This window comes from Diplotaxodon limnothrissa, linkage group LG19 (genome assembly GCF_057381915.1).
Source record: "Diplotaxodon limnothrissa isolate DT_005_m linkage group LG19, D_limnothrissa_male_GT1.1, whole genome shotgun sequence".
NCBI lineage: Eukaryota > Metazoa > Chordata > Actinopteri > Cichliformes > Cichlidae > Diplotaxodon > Diplotaxodon limnothrissa.
The window spans coordinates 18,211,146-18,234,819 of NC_140614.1; the positions used below are offsets into that span (position 1 = coordinate 18,211,146).

General features: G+C 39.5%; 1 protein-coding gene across 3 annotated transcripts in view; it reads right to left on the reverse strand.

Annotated features, from left to right (window-relative positions):
* Positions 1 to 23,674, reverse strand: part of rbks (ribokinase) — a 58,432-nt gene that overhangs the window by 20,420 nt on the left and 14,338 nt on the right. For all 3 annotated transcript variants that reach the window (XR_014904929.1, XM_085342764.1, XM_085342763.1), the window contains exons 3-7: positions 16,787 to 16,919; positions 15,718 to 15,781; positions 15,341 to 15,403; positions 11,716 to 11,880; positions 5,531 to 5,622 (exon numbers count right to left, since the gene is read on the reverse strand). Coding sequence is in view for 2 of the 3 variants with exons in the window: in XM_085342764.1 (XP_085198890.1) it covers positions 5,531 to 5,622; positions 11,716 to 11,880; positions 15,341 to 15,403; positions 15,718 to 15,781; positions 16,787 to 16,919 (517 nt within the window). In the remaining variant the exon portion in view is untranslated. The remainder of the gene's footprint in view (positions 1 to 5,530; positions 5,623 to 11,715; positions 11,881 to 15,340; positions 15,404 to 15,717; positions 15,782 to 16,786; positions 16,920 to 23,674) is intronic.

Consider the following 23,674-nt stretch of genomic DNA (forward strand, 5'->3'; position numbering starts at 1 on the left):
ACATCAAAGATAATTCCCCTCACTATAAAGCACTTCAGCACACTATGTGGGCTGGGGATCAAAGAGTACCTGCACTTTGTCATCCTTAAGCCTCCTTTCACTCGCCCCTCCTACCCCTGAGCGTGCTACAGCGAGACCACACACGCACATGCACCCGTACAGAATGTGTGTCAGCTCTAACCTTGCACGGCAGGGTCAAGATGTCCCTGATAGCGGTTTTGAATAGGGGATTGAGGATCCAAACCTCCCCACCCGCCCCCACTGCTTTTGTGATCTGTCAGAGTTAACAATGACCTTGGACAGTTCAAAAATAAACCACAGAATATATGGGTGCTTTTAGAGCCCGCAGCCACCCCGGTGCTGTCGGATGCCAAAAGAGAAAAAGAGCCGTTTTGTTAGTCATCAGCTTCACACCAGGGCAGGGAATCAATCTATCTCCCTCTGCGCACAAGGATATGAGAGAGTTGAATTACGTCTGTGTGTGTGTTGGTGTATATGGTAAGTATGCACACACACACACACACACACACACACACACACACACACGCACACACACACACGCACCCGGTGAGCACCTATTCTTTAAAGCATATGCAGGATAAATTTGTTGACAAGGTGGGTGTATTTGCAAGAAAGTATATGTTCAGGCATAAAGGTGAAAAAAATGTGCGTAATTTCATATATTTAGATTTTTCTTTTTGCTGTACAGCATCAGTTTTACCGCATAAACTATTTCTCCAAACTGACCATATTTATCACTAGTTAAAATAAGTGTGTGTAGTTCAATTTCAAGTTTTTTCTAAAAAGAAAAAATCTTGAAATTGGCAGCATATTATAACCACAGTAGGAAAGAATGCTATAAAATCAGAAGAACGAGAAACACTAAAGTCAAAGGATCTTTGGCCATTTTACTTCTATAGCAGGTTTAATTTTGAAAGTAGTGGAATAAAAACATTCAAAATATATATTGGGGTTCTTTTTGCACTGATCTGATAATCAGTGAATGTTTAATAACATAATGCCTCGTTCACATATTTAAACAATTTAGAAAAACAAAACAAGTAGTAACTAATAGCTCAGGAACTATTATAGTCATTTCTTTACTTTAAACACACAAAAAGAATAAATTTTAAACGAACTAATAATAAATCTTCACTTCAGCAGTCTGTTACATACACGACTTTTTGGCTTTTTTTTAAATACATAAATGGGTCATATATAATTCAGAACCTGATTTATGAAATGTTTTGCTTTATTTTTTTGGCTATATAGAATAAAGATAAATCTAAACTCTTCTTTGTGAAATCCTTTGACTCTCCAGAAATGAACTGAGAATTGTAAATTTTCATAATAAGTAATAAGTATTATTATAAGTAATTATATTATCATTAAACCCCCCAGGTGGTTCGTTTTGTTAGCGTTGTTGAAGAATTGCTGTTACTGCAGTGATGTATCCTAAAAAATAATCACTAACTCTAAAAGAAAGAATGTTATTTTAAGTTATATTTTAATGTTGCAGTGTAACTGATTGCTTTATTGTGATACAGGAAGTCTAAATAAGCCTAAATAAATCTACAGTGGGAAAAAATAATTGAACCCTAGTGAAGAATTTTAGAAAACAACACAAATAAATGTCTGATGCATTTTAATGTGAATTAAGGACATGGAGTTATAAAGCAACTCCAATCAAAGAATGAGCTATATTATCTTGTAACAAAACATGTATACAGCTAAAGCTGCTCTTAGGATAACACGCAATGTGCAAAAAGTACAAAATAAAAAGGTCAAATGAGTTTTTAATCAGTTTGGTTTGCTTAGTTGGGTTAACAAACCTTAAGAAAAACAAGTTATGGTATTAAGCTGAACTAACTATTTTTTGTTGTCATTTTTGTTTCATTTTACATGCTGTCAGTTTAACTGAACTTAATTAAGCATGAATCTCTTATGTCTACAACTTTTGAAGCCATTTGATACCAGTGTCAGTACAAAGACAGCCTTTTAGACAGTTCCCAATCATGGCATGAAGAATGAAAAGTTTATAAGACTTAAATGCCAACCCCAGGTCATGGCTACAGCAAATGTAAATATCACTGGGTTTCTGTTTGAAAACATTTGGTTACACTGGGCTAATGAGTAGGCACTGATCCTGTGGAAAAAAATGCAAACTAAATGTTACTTGTGAATCTTCTCAAGTTACCGAGATCTCCTTGTTGAATGAAGCCTCATCTGAGGTTTGCGCCTACTTTATTGAAAGTAAAACAACAAAATGAGGCTCAAAGGCAACCAGTCTAAACACAGACAGGGTCATTGTTCTAATACCACTATTTATCTAATACAACTCTCCCAACATTTACTTCCTAGAGCTTATTACAACTTTCATTAACTCCGAGTTACAAGAACTTGTGGTTTTTAACTTTTAAAGCACTATGAAAACAATGATAAATGATACATTTTAAGTTGTGTAAACTACAAAGACTGATGAGTCGATAACTAGATTTCAGTGTGTTTTTATTATAAAGCAAAACACTGTTGCTTGTCTCTTTTCTTGTGAATCTGATATCTACTAGCATATCAGGAGTGGCTGCTTTGTTTTCCATTATCGTTTTTGTTGCACAACTTTATCTTCTTGCTAAATACTTGGCATTAAATCTATTTCTGGGTCCTGGCAGCTCTCTAGTTTTGCTGAATAGACAGAAGCCCCCCCCACACACACACACACACAAAAAAATCCTATTCAGTTGTCATTCTTGGCTTTCCAGCTTCTTATTAGCACTATTCATGTTTTGCAGGTCTTTAAGCTATAAAAAATTGTGGTGTATACGACAGCCCATGGGCTCAAGACGTCCTGGACACCAAAGTTTGAATGCTTCAGACAAGACTCACTTTCAGGATTTTTCTAGTGCAAGTAATCCAACAAACACAGCAACATAGTAGTGACTAATACTGTGTTGGAGACAGGATCATCTCAGATGTTCTCTTAGCTAAAGTTTGGCCTTTTTTCAGTGTCTTGCTCCTTCATTCTCATCATTGAATTAACCTCGACCCCTATATCTATGTGTAGCTAGCCAACAGGTATTAACTGCCATATGTAAACTAGCCCATATTCACTAAACCCCGCCCAAAACATAATACTTAATAGTAATCTTCAGTTTGGGCCAAGTTATAGCAGCGCTGTTTATTTTTCTGAATGATTTTGAACTTTGATTCTATCCCTTAGTGGGACATTTTAGTCCTCTTTCCACCTTTGCATACTGCATAATATATAATATGACCGTACCTCCATGACCTGAAAAAAAGAGAGAAGACATGTAGCTCTTTCCTCAACTCTCCCTTTCATGTTCCCACACCTGGGTACAGTGCTTCATCGCCTTGCATCACCACATCAAATACCAGCTCCCAGCCAAACTCACATAGACTTCAGCCCTGAGGGGGTGACTGACTCAGCCATAGAGCACATCTGCCCTCTTGTTTTTATTACCATTCCCATCTATCCCTGCCCCCTGTCGCTCATCTGTCATCACCTGGCATTCAAGACGCAAGCCGCCATGACAGAGTTTTTACAGTAAAAGGGTGGAGATCAACTGTTTCTTCATACCAGAGAGCATTCATGTACAGCCAATGGCTGGAGTGAGGTTACTGATGTGCCAGCAGGGGACATGACCTTGGAGGTAAATCACTGTGGAAAGGCGTCATCTCAAACTTGTCATTCTTTCCTTTCTGGACTGGACATCTGTTGACAATCATAAGCTGACTGACTGCTTGTAAAAGTGATGCTTTGTTGAAACTACATACCGTAGTTTAAGGACAGAGCCTTCAGGTATAAAAACATTCCTTCTAATAGTCAGCAGAGTCCAACTCCTCCAGTAGACGTCTATGAGAAAATAACCCCACATCAGTAAACTCTTTTCTGATGGGTTTACAGTCTCATTTACTAATTTCAAATCTTATAAAGCATTATGTTTATTTTATAAATTAGAGTCTCAGTTAAGATGAATTTGATTTAGGTTAAATGTACAGAAATTTCAGGGAGCAAGATACACCAGTTACTTTTGCTAGGTACGCAAGTACCAAACTCAAACCCAATTTTCCTTCAGAACTGCCAGAGATTCAACAAGGTGCTGGAAACATTTTGCAGATTTTAATCCATACTGACACTATATGACAGCTTCACATATTCTCTGCAGCTTTCTCAGCTGCATGTCCATGATGTGAATCTCCTGTTCCATCACATCTGAAAGGTGCTCTGTTGGATTGAAATCTGGTGTTTCTGTAGTACAGTCCTTGTCAAACGCTCAGGTAGACTGTGGCATTTAAACAATGCTGATAGTAAGTTTGTCAAGAAAATATCCCCCAAACCTTAAACTACCAACAACCTCTCAACTACATTTGTGCTGTTGGTGCCTTTTCAAGCATTCATGTGACAAATAGTCTATCTTTTAGCTGTATGGCTAATTGTAGCCTACTAACAGACTGTTCAAGAACTTGATCTACTTTTTGGTTGTTTGTTTGTTTGTTTGTTTTGGGGGGTTTTTGAGGAAAATTCTAGTGGTTTATTTGTTAACCAAGCCAATTAGGATTAGTGTTATTTATCACTTTATGCTCCACCATTTTGACCAAACATAGTCACTTTTCGTTCCAAATAATCACCATGGCTTTGGATAAAATGCTAACACCGAAGCTTTAAAATGTAGAACCCATTGACTAGATCCTTATTATACACAGTCTAAAGTTATAAATAATCTACTCTATTATCAATGTTACAGTGGGCAAAATGGATGCTTAAAATCCATCCATCCATTTTCTTCTGTTCATCCAGCGCATCCAGAGCTGCCATAGGACGTGAGGCGGGTACACCCTGGAGAGGTGGTGAGTCTGTCGGAGGGCTAACACAGACAGTGGTTCGCACTTTTGGGCAATTTAGATCAACCAATTAACATAACCAACTGCATGTCTTTGGACTGTGGGAGAACCCACGCAGACACGGGGAGAACATTCAAAGTCAACACAGAAAGACCCGTGTCAGCTGGTGGATTCAAACCCAGGACCTTCTTGCTGTGAGGCAACAATGCTAAGAATCGTGCTGCCCCAATTTTTCCCAACTGTTAATGTTAAGGCAACTTAAAAAAAACCCCAAAAAACCCAGCTTTTGTTGATTGGTGTATAATTTAGCCAAATATGATAGAAATCTGTGTTTATCAAGAATTCAAAAATGCCAAAACATTTATAGATGAGTAAAATAATTGTCCTAACTGTACAATCTTGGCTACGCGCATGTATACTCAGCCACCAAAGTTAATTTTAATCCAAGAAAAAAAAAACTATCAAATGCAAATGTGCAGTAGAAGGAAAGAAAGCTGGTCAATTCAGTATGCTCTGTTTTGTTGTTTATGACTAGTTTCAGCTTCCTCTTGGCCTTGCAGACGTGAGTGTGTGGATGAGTGAGGAAGGCAGAATTATTGTGTGAGGAAGCATAAATGCTGTGATAAATACTGTGAGCTGTGTGTGTGTGTGTTTGTGTGCGATTCATCACCTCAGACTCATTACAGCAAAACACGTCGGAGACTCTGTAGAAATCTGGATCCAAGTCAGGAATGGCCGGCGCTGGGTTGAATATTGTCTTCACTGCAACAAGAAACCATGCAGCGATCCATGTTATTGACCTCAGTGTCAAACGTCAACATCTACAGGATAACATGCAATCATTAGCAAGGCAGAAAAATATAATTGTTCTCCATAATAGACCCTGTTATAGCTGTCAGCCTGCTTTCAGAAGGACTTTTCATAAAGTCCCTCTGTGACACATTTTACAATTGTGTGGTGTTTCTTTTCCATTTCTGAGCCTCACTGCCAAGATCTGGCAATGCCTTAATTAAACTTTCAATGGGAACAAAGGCTAGCAGGCTACCGCTGGGGATTGCTCTCGCAAGCAAAGCTCAAGTGGATCAGCTTCTATAAAAAGACACCTTTTAAACAATTAAATTAGCATTCCCCGAAAAAGAAAAGAAACCCTAGTGAAAAGACCTTATATCCTGTAGCATTTTATGTTACGCCCTTAACTGCAGTTCCAGCAATGTATGTACGAAATGGATTCAGCACGAGATATACATTGAACCCCACATATGTGTGTCAGTGTGTGGGTGAGATGAGTTGTGACCCTTTGAGTGTGTTAAGGAGCACAAGCGAGGGAGAGAGCGAGAGTGTTTTTGTCAGGAGTAATCCTCTGTACGTGTTGCACATCACTGTCTGATGCATATTCATGAGCGAGGAGCATTAATGCATCTAATACCGTGATTTCTGTGTATGTGCGAGGATAAGCCCAGCTTGACGAAGCGATTAATTCCGATATCTCTGTGTACAAAATAAAGCCTCATGCAAGCGTGTGCGTCTGAGGGAAATATATGTTCAGCGTTGGTGACATCAAAGTCTGTTGTGCTAAAGTGTGTGCCTAGTTGCTGCTTCTGTGTGTGTTTGCGTGGGCACATAAGAGAGCAGCTGCGTGGGTTTGCGCAGGGCTTTGGCCACCTGGCGCTTTGAGGTGGATGCTGGGCTGCTCGCGAGTAAAAGTGGAAATAATGTCTCCGTCTCTTTTTCAACTCACTCATACTGTACTGCAAATATGCCCATGTGAGCCAAGGCCATGTCACAGATAAGAGACACCGGGCTCTTTGCGACTCCCCTCTTTTCTCTCTCTCTCTCTCTCAACTCAATTGCACCTCAGCTTCCGTGAATTTGGGATCCAAGTTAAGTGCGAGATTTGCACCTCCATTTTGCGTTATAGAAAGCAGCTTGTCATCTGTCAGCAGAAAAATTTTAAATAGATTTCTTTTGGTTATTATTGATATAAGGATTATGTAAAAGTGATGCCTAACAACAAACTGAAAATCTCTTTTCAGACACCTCATGTTACAGTAGAACCACATGTTGACAGTCCCAACCCTGGTGATGAATTCACAGGGCACAAGCCCAGGAAAAATGTTCTGTTTCTTCTCTTCTCATGCCGTGCCTTCAGGCTTGGGATCTGTGGACTCTTTAAGCCCACCACTAGCTTTCCACACGAGTGAAATTTGGCTAAATTTGAAACAGGAGTTCAAGAGTTCTGTGCCCATGGTAAAAAAAAAAGGGTCCATGGTGTGGAAGCTGCCTGGACAAGCCAGAGAAGGTGATCTTGAATGGGAGGTCAGTCACTTTAAATCAGCTAGCTTTTTGTTCATACCTCACATGCTTCAAAGTAAAAAGGTAAAAAAAAAATTGCACTGTTCAAAATTTTATGGTTCAGTATAAAGAAATGTATTCATGAAATTTATTCTGAACTTGTGTTTTAACCATAGATTCTCCTTACAAGATGGAAATAACTTGTGGCTCTGAAAAGCCCAGCCACAGTTTAGCTCATTTGGGCTGAATGTTGCTTTCACAGTGGTCAGTGTGAATTCACAGCACTCATAGAAGACCAGTGAGTTTGGAAAAAAAAAAGCTTCTAGGTCTGAAAAGCAGCGTGGATGTGCCTTAAACCTGCATTTATTCTAATGGCCAGTAGGGGGTGATTCCTGTGGTTGCAAAAAAAGCCCAATTGTTTGAAAGTCTTTGAAAGAATGGTCCTAATTCCCACCTGATTTATTATCTGAGTAACATTTTATGGTCTCAATTAATAATTTCATGTCTTATAAAATACAACATGTTGTTAATTTTGTAAATCTTGATCCAGTGTAGAGGAAAAAAAGATAAAACAGGGTTGAACATGGCTACTTCCACGACGGCAGTGACGAAAATGCTCAATGGCTGACAACAACGGGCAGCAATATCCAACATCTTTTGTATACAGTATATGGTTTTAATTTAAATTGTGTTCATTTTTAACCCAATGAAATAAAGCTTTTAATGTGCCTCTTCTCTTACCCAAAAGGTGTTCCTCAAAAATGTCATTTTCTTTGCAAAACTGTACAAACCATCTTGAAAGCCTCCATATTTAAACTTACTTGTTTACATTCTAACACATTAAATTCTTATCCCTCCTACTCTTTTTAACAACTCACTCCTTCTCCTGTCACATTTTTTCTCAGTGCTCCCCAGAAGCTCACATGCACACTGAGCGAATGACTGCAATTAGGCACAGCAACACAAAACCTTTTGCTAATTATGGTATGTAAAACTTGATTATCCTGTTAATTGGAGTGAGTGTCACAACATATGTGGAGAACTTGAGCGGCATTAACAGCCCGCTTTTAGTCACAACATGAAGTGAAGCGCTAACCTTGCACTGTATGCCGTGTAAACAGGATAAATGGAGAAAGTATCACTGAATCAAGCAGGCTTACTCATGCTGTTGTCTTATTCAGGCTATTGTCAGTAATCATATTATTATTTGTAGCCAGAACAGCTAGAAAGCACAAAGTCTTCTCCTTGGCCTCATTTAGTATACATGCAATACACAATTTGAAGCACGGAAGCTTCCCCATATGCAGCTTGAGTGCCATTTCCAATATACTGATGCATAAAGGAATTGGCCTCACTGATGCACTGAGCTCTAAACGTCACATGAACCAGTGTCTGTGTCTCAGGTTGCTTTGTTTTGCTCTCCAGGTGTTAGTGAAATCACACAAACACACACGCACAAATGCTCACAGCTGCTGGGACAGATGTGGTAACACTGGGATGTGTGCACACTGAGTCACGTCTGGCAGAAAACTGTGTGCGTGTGTGTCATGACTGTGGGGTTTTTATGCTGGCAGGTTCAAAGTCTGGTCGCACATGTGGCGGCTGAAAGAGCAGCTGGAGCCGCTTCAGTCAGTTTGAGAATACAGTGGGAAAGGTGGACGGGAAAACAAAAGCAGAGAGAAAATAGACAGAGATCACTCACACACTCTGACATGCATGCATGCACTCGCACGCACACACACAGAAACACACACACACAAAAAGAAATGAGTCACCAGCAAGTGTGTGAAAGGGCTTTAAGAGGCTCTAATTGCATCTGGTGAGAAATAAAATAGCAGCTTCTTGCTCAGATAAGGAAGAGGGGGAGGAAGACGGGTGAAAACGGAAGAAGAAAGCACGAGTGGAACTACACTACTCCCACCATTTCCTCCCTTCTCAGAACTAATTTATTGCCATTAACTTCCCAATATTAAATGTTAGGTGGCAATAAATTACATATACACACATTTTCCCCTTAAATAAAAGGAAAATCTTCTTTTGAGGTTATCTTAACAAGTGTTTCTAAGAGCTGGCATCTACTGTATGTGTGGCTCCACTTGATGGTGACATTTGCGTAATTTGAGCGGCGCTTCACCCCCGCTGCCAAACCCATTAACACCCAGTCTCTCCAGAGAACTCCATTTACGCAATGCTCCGGCACGGCGACGTCGAGGTGGCATCTATGCCAAGCATCTTCACTCGCCTTGCCTCTCTTCTGGTGCCACATGCTGAGCCTAATCCCGTGGTACGGTCCATGCACCGAGGAAGGGGGGCTCAGGGAGGGAGGGTGGCGCTCGGCAAGGCCATCTGGGTATCCCATCTGCAACACGGCGATGGCTGCGACTCGTTCGTTCTGGCAGCCTGCAGCGAGCGATTATGGACGACAGGCCCTGATGATAGGAGCGAGAGGCTCCCCAGACGTCTCGAATGACGCGGACCGCTGCTAATAATAGGATGCTGTTAAAGATGATTAGCTCGGTAACCTGGTTATGAAAGAAAGGTGGAGGGAGGGAGGGAGAGAGGGAGGGCGGTGGCCTAAAATAGGGCTTTTGTCGATGCCGGACAGCACGAAACCTGCTCTACAAATGTGTGTGCGCATGCGATGGTGAATGTAGATTGGGGGAAGCAGCAGCGACTCTGGTGAAAAGATGCTTTTGTCAAGTTCTCATGCTCAACTTGCTAAAGTGATAAAAGTCAGTGGGAAGCCTCTTTCTAAGGAGAGATTGTGGGATACAAACAGCAAAGTCACATGACAGATTTGGAAGGATTTGAGCTGTCTCTACTGTGTTTTTCTAGCCTACAAAGAAGACATTGTGCAACAGATTATCAAGCCAAAGCGATGATCTAAAGGTACATAAAGGATTGATTAAACCACATTTAAAACGAGATTATGCAACTGTGCTGTGAGGTAATTACTTGAGCTTCATAAATCAGTTGCTTTAGAGTTCCCTTAAAGAAAGGGAAACCTTTGAAACTATTACCTCTCAACCACATGTGAAGGCAAAAAAGTTTCTGTTTTGAAAGAAAGCCCTTGAGAATGAGACAAAAAGTCATCATAGACAGAGCTGAATACTAGTGGAAAAGATTCAAATGGTTTTGCTCGCAATACTTTCCTCCCCAGTTCTGATATCATAATTGTGTAGGAGAAGGGGATTTCAGATAGTGTCTAACTATCCACAACAAGCCAAAGCACAGACAGAAAGGGAGAGGAATGGGAAGAAATAACAGACACGTCTTCCGGTGAGTCATGATATGAGGTCCATTTTTGTTTTTCCATGTTTTTGTCATAGAATATAGCGTTATCACAAATGACTACCAGTCATAAAATCAGCATGAATGCTAAGTAGAGTCAGTGACATCTATCGCTGTGGAACAAGCAAGTTAAATCTTATATTTCCATCCATCCATTCCTGCATTCATATATCTCCACCTTCTCTGCATCACGGGTGGGGGGTTAAGAACCTATCCCAGCAGTCATAAAATTGAAAAATTCAGACAATTTTCATATTCAGCAGTTTTTAGTCTTTAACAGCTATTACATTTTTGGGGCACTCTTCGGGAAACCAGTCGATGTAATTTTAAAGTCAAGCTCAATAATTGTCATGTCTTTGTGGTCATAATGCTCTAAATCCTTTCAGTTGTTGAAAAGCCTGGATGCAACTGGACTCTTGCTACGGAGCCCTGCTGCTGGATAATGTTTTGGCATTTTCCTGCTGAAAGACACGGTGGCTCAGTGGTTAACACTGTTGAAAGCTCTGCAGGGCTGTAACTAGAAAGCTCTCAGTTACAACTAATTTTTATACACAACAACAGAAAGTGAAGATATATGTCATCGCTGCCTCTGCTTGCTACTTCTGAGACTCAAATGCGTGTGGGGCCCATTTCTGTAATATCTTAGCTTCCTTTTGTAACCAGGAAATTTTTCCTCTGGGTTGCGGTCTGTTTAAAATCACAGCAGCTGGAACATTCTAATAATAAACAATGAGAGCAACTAATTATTACTACCTGACTAAATTTTCTCCCTTTTTTTTCCTCCAATCTTTTTTTTTCCAGTGAATGCATGAAAGGAGGCTTGTGTGAAACCTCAGCTTAGCCAAGTATGACCAGAGGCTCAACATGGTCATGAATGAGGATTAGGACAGAAGCGGTTATATAGTCATATTTTTGGCAAAATTATGAAGGTTTGGAACATAGCGAGCACACAGATGGCCTCCGTGAAGTGGATTGGATTGCACAAGTAGTTTGAGAAGATTCCACAGACATTTTGATATTTCTTTGGACTACCAGGATCTATTCTAACAACATGAGTCCACAATAACCACACCCTCTGTTTTTTGTTTTGGGGAGAGGTTTTATGACTATTGTGTTACTATAGGTTTACTCTTTGTTCTGTATGGATACATCATACTGAGTAAACATGTACTGAGGATTTCCAAATCTTTGAAATCTCAGCATGCAAAAGGTGCTCGCTAAATGATTTACTTTCTGACTTCAGAAACATGTGAGGAGGATATACTGGCTCACCTTTGTTGTCGCGAGCCATGCACATCGCCTGCAGGGACGTCTGTGGACTGATCTCCAGCTGGCATACCAGGACTTTTGTGTGGCTGATGGCTGGGAGAGCTTCCTGTAGCTCCTCTGCACCCAGCAGCATGTTGGCACCGGCCACAATTACAATGGCATTCTCACCTGTCCGTGAACGAACATAGAGACATGTGAGACTCCACTGGAATTTTCAAAATCATCAATATGCCATGACATGAGAAGAATGAAATGTAAATTTCAGTTTTTAAACTTTGGCCTACAAAGACAGGAAATATTTCTGTTTTCTAAGCAGCAATGATTTTCCACCGCAGGAACTTCTCCCTGAGACTAGGATGCTTTGGAGTGTATTTCAAGACAAATATATAAATATAGATACTGCCCCGGTTGCTGCTATCAGTTGGAAATAAGCATCAAAACATCTACCACATTGCTCAGGTGTATCTGAGCTTCCTAATGCATGTATTCCTTTGGAGGCACTGTTCTCTACATAGTTAAAAATGATAATAATTCACAGATTTTTTTCATTACTTTTCAACCACCTGAAATAAGATCCAGTTACATTTAAAATGTAAGTTTTATCTAAATACTTATTTTAACAGTTCAAACTGAACTTTGAAGCAAAGTGTGAGACCATTAGCAAACAGGAGAAATAGGTTTCTGACATATTTGAGTAGACTTCCATATGAAGACCCTATTTTTTCTTTCAAGCAGCAGTTTCCAAAGCTGATAGTTAACACTAAGTTAACAAAAACTTCAGTTGCTTTAATGGCCACTTGAGGCTGTCTATAAAAGTGTGTGAAATTAGTGAATTTTATTATGTTCAAAATAGTTGGTATGTATGTGTTTGTTACACCTGCACAGTTTATGGATGAAACATGCTAACCAATAATTTAGGAGGCCACTGTCTCATCCACAGATAGTCATTCGTGGCTCAAAAACCAACATGGCAAAGGGTAAAAGACTAATGTTGAGGTTTAAAACCAGTGGGAGAATTCACAGTGGTTATGTCCATGATTTTATCACACTTTTTTTAATTGAATCTGAAATTCACTCAGTCAAATTATGCTGATTGGTGAGCGACAGCTGGACACCACATACCAGACAGTTACAGCAGTTAGCTGGTTTGATTTTACTTGACAGCTCACACTCTTTTTAGAGTGAGTTTCAGTTTCTTCCTTCTGGAAAGGCTTAATGTAGAACAACACAGTGTAAAAATAACTTTGTTTCAGCAGACATCATTCAGAGGAACAAATCTTAGCTTGTACATCTTGTATGATTTCATTTTTTGGCAGAGTGTTGTATTTTATTTCTGTCTGTGTTTTCAAAATTGTGCATGTAAGGACAGATGACTCAACTCTGCAAACCAAATCTATCTACCGAAACAAATAAAGTAACATGAATCTCAGTAGTATCAGTTCTATAATAAAATTTTCACAAATTAATATTATAATTCTGTCTATGTAATATAGCTCAATGTCTTGTCAGTAAAAGTGTAAGGATAGTCAAAGAAAGTATTAGCTAGTGTAACATGTAACTGTAAAATACTGTAAAACAACTTCTTACTTGTGAAATTTTATTCCCTGTTCCCTTTCTTGTAGTGTTCCCTTCATTGGAATATCCAAAAGCAGAACAGAGTTTGTCATTTAATATAAGAATGACGCAAAACCCATACTCAGTTCCCTGAACAAGACGGCAGCAATAGAGATGTGCCATGTATGGGATTTCTAGGAACTAAAATAAGTTAAAGGGAAATTGTTTGTCTTTGCACCGGAAATGGCCATTTTTTCATTTGGCCAAGTCTATGAACTTTAGGAACCCCACTGAGGCATTTTAGACAGTCCATGCGAGTCATTTGGTTAATCCATATTCAATTTTAAAACAGCGAGACTGTAAAAAAGCCAGGGTGGTAGAGAAAGACTGAACATGAATAAATGAGAGGACTAGCGTTAACTACAACAAAGGAATTGGAAAAATAAATAATTAAGTCCCTAAGCGTGAGTCTTTTAGGCTGTGTGTAAATGGAAACAAACAACAGTATGAAGTTAACATAATTTCCTTAGGGATTCTGAACCTGTTATTTCCTTGAAAAAAAAAATATCTACGAGTAAAAAACATGTAACAAGCAAAAACTTTGGTGCAAAAGCACATCTGATGTGATGGTCAAGAGGTAAAATTGTTTTAAATTATAATCTTTAATAAATAATTAATTGTATTATAGTTTTGTATTATATGTATGTTTTTATTTTCTTTTGATTAATAATAATTTTTTAATATTTTTAATATTAAAAACTCAAATTTCTACATATTTTTTCAAAATAAAAAAAATAAAAAAATGCACATTCGGACAGCGTGAGGGTAGGGTTTGGGAGATCACCAATGATGACTTAAATCTCACAGGATGAAACACAAACTAAAGAATTTCATGTGATAATATTAAAGTATGCTATAATCTCTAAAAATTATGTTGAAGCTTTTTTTTTTTTAAATGACTGAATTAAGTGATCAAAGATATCATGATGATATTCATCCATCCACCTATTTTCTACCACTTGTCTGTGTAATGGGGACAGCGGTCTAAGCAGAGATGCCTAAGGCAGACATCACGGCATCAGCCGAAAAACATAATCTCTATTATTATTATTATTATTATTATTATTATTATTATTATTATTATTATTATTATTAAAAATGATATATTATTAAATTACTATTTTATATTTTCATATAAAATATTTTATTTTTATTTTATGTAGACAACACTCCATTTACATTAAAACTAAAGGCATTTCCTTGATATTGTTATTTAATTTCGCATCATTTCTAAGTACACTGTAATTTGAGGGGGGTTTTTTTGTCTTGTTTTGTTACCTGTTACAAACGTGATCTCAAATTCAAATTCAAATTTTTTTGAATCTCTGATATTCGGTTGTTTTTTAAAAAATATATTTTTATTACTCATCACATCCTTAAATAGCTAAACGCATGATATTGATTTAATAGACATTTTAAACACTAAAGTGCCACTTTCAGCCTCACCTACTACCTCGCCTCTCATAGATGTTTTTAATATCCTCACCGTTTTCAACAGAAATTGCTCCCCATGTGGAAAGGCTCACAGTTAAACACACAACTGTCCATACATCTTATTGTGTGGACATCACAGATGCATATGTAGTGAAATTCAAGTCTAAAACTGACACCACAGTTTAAAATAACTTTTTTTTAGTTCAGGTTAATCCCCTTTTTGTGCCAGGGAAACAAAGAAATCTTCCCTATATAAAGTTTTTTATCTCTTCATTGCAAAATATTTGAACTCACAAAATATACATACTGGCCATGAACATTGGTAAAAGGCATCCTTTATCATTTGATATCAGCTGATACATCTTTGCGTTCCTGGTGGATACTCGGGAGGGCTTGACGCTGGTGTTCGTCCAAGTGTTTTTATGACTATAAACAGGTGTTATAGCAGTAGTGACTCAGTGGGCTGAGCTGTCCTGTGTGTGTATTAAAAAAAACAGTGCACTCACAGGCCCCCATGCACTCTAGGCTGTACATAGAGGAGGCCATGTGAGCGAGGCTGTAGGTTAGCGGTAGAATTTACCTGCATCGTCGACAGTGATGGAGGCAGCTCCTGTGACTGCATCAGAGCTCTGCTTCACAAATTCTGCAACAGAGAATGAAAGTATTTGTTTGTTCCTGCAAAATGGAATATTCACCATACATACCTCTGGCAAGTAAAATGTTAAAATAGAAACCCTACCAACTGTCAGAACTCAGAGCAGAACTTCAGTAGCTTCAGTATTAACAAAGCCAAATGATTTAACAATAGGGAGAACTTGCCAGTGTATCCAAAAAACCTTGAAAAGAATTGGCAAAATGCAGACTGAAAAAGGTTGGCTCTGAATGTGAACTTATTGCAATGCACCATGAAAATGGAAACCAATTTGGCACGCAACGTGGAAAAACCCTCTTTCTTACCTGTGTGGACGCCGTTGTCCTTGAAATTCTGGATGTAATTGTCTCCAAAGAAGTCTTTTCCAACCTAGAAAAGATTGAAGGCAAAACGATTACAACAAAGAGAGTGTCAAGCTGGGTCAGACTTGGTTAGCGGCAACTTTTGAAAAGTGGTATACTCAAATCTCTGTTGGGCTGGATTTTCGTGTGCCCTGCCAGCATACTGGCATGGTGCCGCCGCCGAAGATGTGCAAAAACGAACACACAAAAGTCAACAAACGCACACACGCGCAAACACACGACCAGCTGCGCCAAGCCTTGAAGACACGATAACCCCGCCTTCACGCCTCTTCATGCCCACCTCGCTTTCGTTTTCTTTCCCTCCTGCCCCTCTTCCCCTGATCCGCTCTGGGATGTCCACATCTGTAGCTACTTTGGGTTGTGGAAGGGGTCCCCACCTTGCCCCGAGGCGCTTACTTCGAACCCACGCTTTCCAAAAAACGTGCCAAAATGCGGGCACTTCTAACTGCCTGTGATGATGGGTTGGGATGGTATTGGCTGCTTGGCCCCATTCTCTTTGAAGAGCGGCCTTCCATCTTGGCTGTTTTTGACAAGCCCGGGTGTCTATTTTTGGGTTCTCCCCATGCCCGGAGAGCTCCTCCCGCACTGGGTTGTTATCGATCGGGCCTCTTTGTTCTGACAGAGGTGGGGCTTTGGTGCTTTAGTGCTCAGGTTGAAAGGCCATGCTGAGCTTACTGATTGGAGACTCAGGGTTGCACGATATGGGAATAAGCTTGTTTGAAGGCGCGCAAGTGTAGGTGGGCGTATGCATGTGGTACGGTATTGATCAAGAGAAAATGAAGGATGGAGAGTCGATGGAGTGAAATGACTGAAGTGTGAACGAAGCTAAAAGGTTTTGAAGAGTTGTTAAATAGTTGGTGGGCTTTGGTAGCTGATGGCTGATTATCTGCACTGAGTAAGATGTGGACGAGCCAAAGGGTGGACAAGAAAAAGTGTTTCTTTTTAAAAAGAGAGAACACATATTAATGCTAAAATCCAACAAAAACTCCAAACTTTGACTGGGGTGCCATACCTTGCAGACCATAGCAGTTTTGACTCCAAGTCTGGCAGCCTGTATGCACTGGTTGGCCCCCTTTCCTCCAAAACCGATGAAGAACTTGTGACCATGGATGGTTTCCCCTGCTTTGGGTAGCCTTGGTGCCTTGCTGAGAGAAAACACAGTGTGTAACTATAGTATTTACAAAGAGAAACCCCTCATGGGATTGGGAAAATAAAAAATGAAGGATTCCTCTACTTGAAGGAATGCTTTGGTTGGTTTTTTTCATCTCTTCATACTGCACATAACAGTTGGAAAACCTTCCATCAAAGTTAAAAAAAAATGTTTTGTTTGGCACTGCGAGTGTCAAAATGTGAAGAAAACCCTTCAGGGCTCAAATCCTTCCCTAGTTAGGCTATTTATTTATCACTGCAAAGCGTGCAAAACCACACAAACAAAGTTTTTTTGTGGAGTCTGCTGAGGATTATATCTTTTGAAGGTCTTTCACTGAGAGGTCAACTTAATGCAAACATTGCTGGAATGAATGGAAACTTGTTTCCTTCAGTGTTTTTTCCCTGTCTTTTTTCAAAAAGAAACTTGCTTTATAGATTTAAAATGTACTTTTGTACCTAGACATTCAGCCAGATGTGCCAATACAAGTGTCTCCAAATTTGCAAATGATGCAACCATTGAATCCCACAGATGTCTCAACTTGACACTGGCTGTGCACGTAACGCCTGAGTCATGAGATTTGGTCAAGTCCAGCCCCTGCCCTCGAGGTTGATATGCCACAGGTGGGTGCCCTCAGGAGGAGCTGTCTGTGCCCTAATTCTTCCAATCACAGAGCCAGAATGGGTAATGAGTAACAGTGCATAGACAGCAGACAGCTTCATGTTGTATGTCAGGACTCTGCGGTTTGGCTCTGGGCAGTGCTGGACTGAGGCCAAAGGGTTTGCGGGTGGCAAAATGTTGTCATAAACTTGTTTTCCTCCCTGTTGTTGCTCTTTTTCGTGCCTTTGTGCGCGTTTGTGTGTGTATGTCAGCGTGTTTGTGGCAGGTGTGCTGTTACAGTAAGTTCACTCAATCCCAGGATTTCCAGTAACTGAGAAGCCGGTGGCAAACACTAGAGGTTGTTCTAAATGCTGCTGTTTTTGCACAACCGTGTGAAAACAACTGACATACCCCAGGCTATAACTGGATGTAAGGTCAGTCAGGCTAAAACGTGGTAAGAAGGAAACAGAACAAAGGTTTAACACATAAAACACACACATTTACACACACACACACACACACACACACACACACACACACACACACACACACACACACACACACACACACACACACATCTTTTTTAAAAAGTTTCCCACCTGTGTCAGCACCATGCAACTCTTGAATAAGAACAGCACTGACACTGACACATTTTAATCAAGTGTCAAAAACCCAGAAGAAGAAATCTGAAATGTGATTTTTTTTTTTGTGCCTAAAGGCAAAAAAGGCAGAAAGAAAAAAATCACAAAGTCAGCATTACAATACAGAAGCTAGAAAGAAAAGGGAGGCAGTCATGTCATCTGCCATTAAGACAGTTTGTTTTGGTAGCACAGAGGCTCACCGCGAGGTTTCACAGCTCACAGTGGCAAAAGAAAATCCCAGAAACAGTTTGACAGAAAACCACCTCTGAACCGCAATGTGCCATTCAGAGACTTTGTTTTATTTGCATAGATTACCAAATCAAAACACACCTTAAGCCCAGGCAAGCTGTCTCCTGACTTGTTGCTTGCAAAACCTTGCAATATCTATGTACCTATATCCATATTTATATAATGTATCACAGATGATAAGGATAAGCAGAAGTGTACAGTTCTACTACTGTTTACATTCAGGGGTGCCATCATTCCTAAATTGATGCATTGTGAGTCTGCTCTGACTTTCCGAGTGGGAAACCTGAGTTCAGGGGGCGTTCCACAAAATTTCAACTGGGAACATGGAATTTCAGACTAATTCAGGAATGCACCATTAATTTCACACAGTTTTTTTTCCTCCTGGCTCTGTACACTGTCACTGGGAACATTGCCCTTATAAGGTCATCTAAGGCACACAGATGCCCCACCCACCTCCTGTTCAAATGTTGCACATACCAGGGGCAGCCAATCAGAAGACATCTGGCTTAAAGGGAGAGTGACCTTCAAAGGGAGAGGATCTAAAAGGGCTTTTTTCAGACTGGATGAACTGAGGGGCTGTAGCAAGATGCAATAATAGAACAATAAGGATTATTTCGAAGTGTGAATCACTCAAAGCTACTCTAATTAGAACACAGGAATAAAAATAAGGAGCTGGAAGTGAGCAAAAATAAAAGTCCACTCTAAATTCTAGTACCAAAGCAATGCAAGAGTCATCATAGGGTGCTTTAAAACATAATTGAAACTCAGTGATACTGTAGGAGCAGCACCTGGTGACAGTGGTGAGAGAGAAAACTTTTCCTAACAGATGTAACCTATAAAAGAACTAGGCTCTGGAGCCAGTTGGAGCAAGGGGAAAGCATAAATAAAAAGTGTCCAAAGAGGCATTTGTGGAAGACCAGAGTAGCATACAAAATACAGAAATCCCCATAGTTTTATTTAGACAGTTTCATGGAGATGTGATGCAAATATTTACAGAGACCAAGACGTCTAAATGACTGTGAGTCAGCCTCCTTTACAGTGTTTTGTTTTTGCTGTATTACCAGTTGGAATTTCTTAAACTTTGCCCCTGATAAATAACCCCCTATAATTATTCTAAGTTACCAAAAAACTGATATGTATGGTATGCATGGCAAAACTACAACACAAAACACAACACTTTAAAATAAATGTAATAACTCCATAGTGAAATAGCTGCATTGAAAGCGCATTTTGTGCAAGTCTTACAATAGAGTTACAACAATAATATTTAAAGGGATGGCACAAGATGGTAGAGGCAAATAAAAATGTCAGATTGTAGTAAATGTGCCATTGAGAGCATCCTCACTGGATGCATTCTCACCTGGTATGGCAACAGCACCGCCTACAACTGCAAAGCTCTCCAGCGAGTAGTGCGGTGCTCTGAACGGATAATTGGAGGTGAGCTTCCCTCCCTCCAAGACATCTACAGGAAGCGCTGCCTGAGGAAAGCGGGGAGGATCATCAAGGACTTCAGTCACCCCAGCCATAAACTGTTCAGACTGCTTCCATCAGGAAGGAGGTTCTGCAGCATCCGGTCCCGTACCAGCAGACTGAGAGACAGCTTTTTCCATCAGGCCATCAGACTGCTGAACACGTCATAGACACCTCAGCTTCACTACTGGAACTTCAACATTATGCACTCCACACTGTATATAAATGCCACTTGTTCTGCACATATTCAACTCTGTATATTTTATATATTTTATTATTATTATTATTATTATTATTTTTTTTTTTTTATTTATTTATTTTTTACTATTTAATTTGTAAAAATGTGTATACACACACACACACACACACACACACACACACACACACACACACACACACACACACACACGTAGGAAAATATTTAGTATACACATCCAGAAATGCATACACTATTATATATTGTACATATATTTATTAGTTTCAGGTTGGCCATTCTTGTATTTTGCTCGTTTGTGTTGTTGTGTTTGCACATCTCTGTTGCTTGTGGGGCTTGCACACAAGAATTTCACTCGCATGTGCTGTGCCAGTGTGCCTGCACATGTGATGTGACAATAAAAGTGATTTGATTTGATTTGATTTGATTTGATTTGAACATACCAGACTTTTTCTGAATTTTGTTGACTAAAACTTAACATGTTTAAAGCCTGCTACAAAAGTAGTTTTGGTCTCTACAGTTAATTTCTTCCTTCGTAAAAAGTCCATGATTGATGGTTTCTTTCAATAACTCATGCATTTACATTTTATTAAGGTTTGCATTTTTAGGATTAGAGCTACTTTTATTTATCGCTTCGGACTCTGTAAGGCTTCACCTCTGTTAACTAGAGTCACTGAACTGGTCCGCTATACCATGACTGTAGTGTTGGTGCATTTTGGATGCAGTTGCCTGACAAATAATATTACTTTCTAACTGTACTAACAGATGTCTAAGATTTCCAGTTTTGTTGGGAGAAATCTTTGGTTTTTATTAATCCGTTATATAGCACTAATTAACAGGTATCCATGTCTCTCTGTTGACCCTGTGTTGTTGTGTTGAGATGGTGATGGTTACAAAGCTAAAGTCAAAGCTTAAACAGATGGATGACTTAACAGTGGCAACAGGCATCTATAACATGCAGTTATTTTTGCAATAATACTGAGTCATACTGTGGTGTAGCTAGTGAAATGGCTAACATTTCTTGTTGTGTTGAACGGTTTAAAGGCTGTGTGGAAGAGCATTAATCCGCATCCTTCCTACAAAGGTCCCTTATCAATGCCCAAATTTCATTTTTAATCAAAACATTCAGGAAACTGATGTTAGTGACAAAGTGCCAATTTGGCTTTCCAAAAACTGTTAAAAAAATGAATAAATAAGTAATGAGCCTAACTATTGTGGATGACGGTCTTACTCCACATTTGGCCGACAGCCACCTGAAGCCGGATGAGTGACAGGTAAGATAAACAGATTTCCAAATTCCTAAATAAACCCACCCACGCCTGTTCAAGCCCAGAGAGACACTTAGCTATTGTTGTCTGCGGTGAGTGTACCAAACAAACAGGGCGGTTATGTGCTAAAGTGCAACCTTAGTGCATTTTCTCCCACGGAACCAAGAGGCCAAAAGCAGGTGTGCAGTGACGTGAAGTGTTTGCTTTCAGGCTGGCCCTCATTTCCCTCTCCCTCCATCTCCATTAAAGTCATTTCTCAGCTGCTGGTGAGCAACAGGGGGGAAGCAGACATGGACAAAAACAAGCTGATATGATGTTTTTGTTTAGATTTTTCTGGGGGGTTTTCTGGGGAAAGTTAGAAATGTCTTTCCAGTTCCAAGCACAACTTCCAAAGTGAACTTGCAAAATAGGATGAGGGAGGTCATGCTTTCATTTTTATTAATTGAAACTTTATTAAACTACAGAACAGTGGATATTGGGTGGTTGTATTAAACATAATAAACATTTTAACTGAAGTGTAATGACCTTCAGCTCTTATTATGACTCAGACAAGTGGTTGTTTTTCCAAGTTCACGCATGGCTCAGAGGATAATATTATGTGCTCATCTTATATAATTCTCCTTGTCCACAAAGGTCCTTTTAGCTGACGTTCCAGTAAATCAGAACAAGGTGAGCAGATTTAACAAAGAACAGGCTGAGTGAGGACAGCATACCTTACATGGACATGGCGAAATGCTCCACCAACAGGAGGTGCAGTGTGTGAGTATACGTGGGTGTTTATATTTGTGTGGTCACACCATTTGTTGGAGTCACATGTGTGATGCCATTTTTTACGTGGTGGTCTATATCAGGCTTGGCAAACCAACAATTTCAGAACACGGGAAATACAAATAATAAAATTAACCTTTATGATGATTTGCTAGAATGTCTAAAGTTTAGCAATACATATGTTTTTCCTCATCTCATATTCTTAGCTTAAACATTAAATGTACATCGTTTTATTCCTGTGTAGGCCTTACCCATCATTTTGTTATATTTGGCTTCCAAGAAGCCACACTATTTTAAAGCAAGAACTCTCCAGGGTTTCTGAAGGTCTTTAAGCAATTTGTTACTAGCAGAATATCACAAAAAACATATATGTTGTTCCCATTCCTTTAGTTGTATCTACAGCTACTAAGAACTGAACATTTAGCATACCTCTGCCTGGTGTGCAATGTGTTCTTAAAAAATTCAGGGAAGTGGAGAAGTGGAGGGCATAATAAGTAGCAGTACTAAAAAATATCTACAGCAGATGAACAGTATTGAAAAAATGTTCTCAAGGCCTGACACAGACCTGAGAGATTCCTATGGCACTGAAGCCTCATAAGAAATGGTTTCAGTGGAGAATGCCTATCAAGAACCCATCCTTAAGGAGGGGAAACAGGCAGAGCTGGCTGCAGTAGTACGGCTCTTTAATTTCTCCTATTTTTTAAGCAAAATTAAAGACATGAAGGTTGGCTCGAGCCTTTTGCACAGAGTGATGAGTGATGTTAAAAGCTGAGTGCTTGCTGACCTCCAGCCCAGTGGAGCTTGTTCTTCAGCAAGTAACAAAAGCAACAATAAGCACTCAGGTTTGTAGTAAAGAAGCATCCGTTTCTACCATTAAAAGCTAGAGCGATCAATTTGAAGCGTCTTTGGGCTTTCAACTTTGCTGTGTGTTACAGCTTTGTGTTAATGCTTAAACACTCCAAGAAAGATTGTATGCATGTCTTCATTAAGGTAGAGATTTGTGATTTTATTAACTGTTAACAATGAGAAGTGTGACAAATGACTTTCTTCAGGGAGTCATTAAGTATTACTTACAAAAAACAGTAATGTAATATATATTATTTCTCAGTAACTCCAAGACTGCTAAGAAATGAAGTACATTCTTACTGTTTTCACAGAAATGTATTAAGTGTTGCAGGTCTGGTGTTTTCAAGGAGGAAGATATCACCAATGATCTTCAGTTGCTGCTGCCCACCAAGAAATAAGGCAAAGGTTACAAGGCTATGCCAAACAATGTAACATCCATCGCTCTATGTGAAAAAGATTATTTACAGGAGGAAAACATTCAGGACAGCTGCTGATCTTCCCCAGAGTGGATGCTTAGAGTAACAAAAAATCTAAAGAGCTATATCTTAGAGTTTACAGGCCTCTGTTAGCATGTTATATGTTAAAGTTTATGAGACTATGACAGTACATTTATAGAAAGACTGAACAATTATGGCTTGTTTGAAAGGGTTGCCAGTAGAAAACCTCCTCTCTGTAAAAGAACACAGCAAGGCAGCTT